Source organism: Gracilinanus agilis, unplaced genomic scaffold (genome assembly GCF_016433145.1).
Source record: "Gracilinanus agilis isolate LMUSP501 unplaced genomic scaffold, AgileGrace unplaced_scaffold18860, whole genome shotgun sequence".
Classification (NCBI taxonomy): Eukaryota; Metazoa; Chordata; class Mammalia; order Didelphimorphia; family Didelphidae; genus Gracilinanus; species Gracilinanus agilis.
The window spans coordinates 2,068-5,924 of NW_025350094.1; the positions used below are offsets into that span (position 1 = coordinate 2,068).

At 42.5% G+C, this 3,857-nt stretch overlaps 1 protein-coding gene across 1 annotated transcript; it reads left to right on the top strand.

The window, feature by feature from the left end:
- Positions 1 to 1,416: 1,416 nt before the first annotated feature.
- LOC123254272 (trinucleotide repeat-containing gene 18 protein-like) lies at positions 1,417 to 3,001 on the top strand (the record flags this gene model as incomplete). The annotated part of the gene is made up of 2 exons (XM_044683318.1): positions 1,417 to 1,622; positions 2,694 to 3,001. Coding segments are annotated over 2 exons (364 nt in total), but the record flags the coding sequence as incomplete, so codon positions are not given.
- Between the last annotated feature and the right edge of the window lie 856 nt (positions 3,002 to 3,857).

Sequence of the window (3,857 nt, forward strand, 5' to 3'; positions counted from 1 at the left end):
CAGACAGACATCCCTTTAGTTTCCAGTTCTTTGCCACCACAAAAAACAGCTCTAAATATTTTTCTACAAACAGTTCCTTTCCCACATTTTCTTAACTCTTTGAGATACAGACCTAGTCGTGGTATTACTGGATCCAGAGGTGTACCTTCTTTTCTAGCTATTGGGCACACCTCCTTGAGCAACCTCTAAGACTTATCTGCCTTAATGAACAAGCTCCTGCTCCAGTAAAATCTAAGTCCTTGACACGTGGACCACCTTTATAAAGGTTTTGTCTCTGTTTAGGTCCTTGGTGTCCATTTAGTGGCATTGTGGGTCTAATACCAAGACTTGGGCTGGGGAATCAGGAGTCTCGGGCTCTAGTCCAGCCTTACTACTAACTACAGTTGTCCTGTGGTCTTCCATAAACTCCTTAACTTTTCTTTGCTCCAGTGACTGTCCATTGGGAATAATAACATTGGCTGATGTATATCCAACCAGCAAGCATTTATCATATAGCATATAGAGTATATATCGTAATAGCATATATGTTGTTGTTATATGAATTTAATAAGTGCTTGATGACTGACTGGATATTTGTTAGGCACTTTGCTGGATACTGGGGATTCAGAGGCAAGAAGCTTACATTTGATTGGGAGAGCCATCAAATACCCATATAAATATATTTAGAATAAATGCAAATGGAATACAAATTAGTTTAGGGAGGAAGGATACTAGCACAGGCAGGTGGTATGGGGGGAAGATTGCTATAAAAGGTAGAGATGAGTCTTGAAGGAAGTAAAGGATTCTCAAACAGAGGGGAAGAAGGAGAACATTTCAGGCTTTAAGGTTTGCGAAGGGGTCTATTATACACAATGTCTTTAAACATCTATATATGTGTGTGTATATATATATATGTATATATATATTTTGCACTAAATATAGAGATAGTACATAATGAAAAAGTATATTAAAGTAGAATATATTTATGTCTATACATGCACACACTTTACATTCATCAGATATTTGTTAATACTTTCCTTTTTATCTCATAAGGGATAAGTAGCCAACTTTATAAAGTGAAAACCATTATACTAGACGGTGTTTAATTATATGCAGTGTAGGATTAAAGGAGTGCATCTACCCAAGGAGCCCAATCCTTTGGCCATTAATGCTCTCCAAGACGTTTCAGGATTATGCTTCTCTTACCGTACTTATTTCCTATCTTTTAATCATTCCTATCCATTCAACTGTCTCTGTGTCTTTCCTTCAACCCTATCCCCATTATCTCTCTAGACTCACTTTGTGTTCTGTGTTCGCTGACTCCATCCAAGGCTCCTTACAGACTCCAGGCTCTCCGTTTCCTTGGATATACAGCCTGTATACCTGGGTAGTATGCTAACTCCTCCACTTCCCTTTTGTTCCTTCTCTCATCTCCAGAGAAAGCAAGGAATTAGCTGACTTGGCTCGGATCCATCCCACTGGCTGTGCCACCAATGGCCTCAATCCCAACCTCATGGTGACGGGGGGCCCTGCCCTGACTGGCTCTGGGCGTTGGTCCACCGACCCTGCTTCCCACCTGGCCGCACACCCGTGGTTACCCCGGACTGGTAGCCCTTCTATGTGGTTAGCGGGCCATCCCTATGGTAAGTGCCAAGCTGGGGGATTTGTGGATAAGATGGGGGTGGGATTGGCCTGGGCCTATTGAGCTAGCCTGGCAGAGAACCATTTGCTTACTTGCCAAGTGTGACTAATGACTTGGTCCAGGCAAGTCGGAAAAAAGTATGTTCAAGTAACAGATATGACTTACCTTGGCAAAGGATTTGATTAATAAAAAAATTAAAGGGTGGCAAATATTTAGTACGGAGAGTCAGCTCTTAATTGTCTGGGAATGAGTTATTTGCTTTGGATTAATCATGGCCTCATCCTCTCCACCACTTTCCCAGTATTAGGGCACTAGAGGGTGTGTGTGGGTTTAAGTATCTTTACTTGGGTGCCTATTTGGGGTGGTGGCTGAGACCCCTGATTGGGCATCTCTGAATATCTTTAGAATTTTAAGTCTATCTGTGTTTTGAGGATTAGCCGCTTCTCTGTTCCCTTCCATCTGCACAGATAGCCAAAAAGCTTATGAAATAACATACAAGGAAATATAAAGATTAGCCACTGGGTCACCACTTACTCAGCCTGATTACTGGTTCTTTATTTTTATTTTAAAAATATTTTTCCACTTTTACATGATTCTTTTTCTTTCTTCCCCTCTCCCAAAGCCAATAAGCAATTCTACTAGATTGTACAAATGTTATCACTCAGTACCTATTTCCATAGTATTCATTTTTGTGACAGAGAAATCTTTTAAAGCCAAAACTCCAAATCATATACCCATATGTAGGAGTGACAAGTCATGTGTCTTGCTTTTGCTTTTCTACTCCCAGAGTTCTTTCTCTCCATGTGGATAGCATTCTTTTCTCATACGTCCTTCTTTACTGGTTCTTTAATCAAAGGGGGGCAGCACTTCCCATTTAAAGGGAAAGTCTTTGAATCCCAACCTGAAGTCCACTAACAGAAGGCCACCGCTTCCTCTCCTTCTGGGCCTCCTAGCCTGGCATCGGAGGGTTCTCGGAGCGTCTGAGCTGTTTCCAGGGCCTGACAGGCTGTGTGGGCCGTTGGGGTGACCTCAACTGAGCTAATGGGAATCTTCATGTTGTTTTTTCTCCTAGGCTTAGGCCACCCTTCCCTGCACCAGGGCATGACTCCGGCTTTCCCTCCTGGGATGGGGGGTTCTATTCCTTCTTCCGCTTATCAGTTTGCCAGAGACCCCCAGTCGGGACAGCTGGTCGTGATCCCCAGTGAACACTTGCCCCATTTTGGTAAGTAAGGCCCCTGGGGATGGAGCAAGCCCGTGGGGGCCCGTGGTAGAGACGGGATTGCAGCTTTACCTACCCTGGGCCATTCCCTAGAGACGGGAGGTCCTGGGTCTAAATCCGACACTTCCTAGCTGGGTGACCCTGAACAAGTCACTTCATCCCCATGGCCGAGCCCTTACCGCTCTTCTGCCTTGGAACCAATGCACAGTATTGACTCTAAGATGGAAGGTGAGGGTTAGAAAAGAAAAGAAAAGAAAAGAAAAGAAAAGAACGTGGATTGAGGAGACCAGATACCTGGATTCTAGTTATAGCTTTACCACTAGTGAAATGACTGTGTACTTGGGAGCAAGTTCCTTTTCTGTTTCCCTGGCTGTCAGATAAGGATATTAAGACCCCATCTTGACTCCTTCAAAATCTAAAATCAATTAGAATTAGAGCTGTGAATTGACCTACTCATTCTGGAAAACAAGGGCTTCATGAGGAAAAGGGACTAAACTATTCCCCTGGTATCATGGACTCTAAAGCAGTCCTAGGTAGAAAGGAGTCATTTAGAACAGAGCATTAATATTCCTATTCAGGGGGCCTTTTGTGTGGTGGTAAAAAGAACTGGAAAAAACCCAAAACTGAAAAAAAAAAAGTGGGTGTCCATTTGTTGGGGGATGGATAAATGAATATGCAAAAGCTATGTCAGGATATTTTTGTGGCATAAAGACAGATAGGAAGAATTCAGAGAAATGTAGGAAGACCCAAATGAACGAATGCAGAGCAAAGTGAGCATAACAAGAAAACCCACATACACAATGACTCTAACAGTGGGGAAAACATTCAAACAAACAAACCAAAAAACCAAGTGCCTTGGGGAAAAAAGAAAGATAGTAATATGATTGGAGATAATCTCATACATATTTATAGAATCATAATTTAGATCAGGATTCCCCACATTAAAATGGGACACTTCGGAGTTTTGGTAGAGCTTATTCGTGCTGGTACTGGCTCCCAGAGAGTAAGAACACGGAA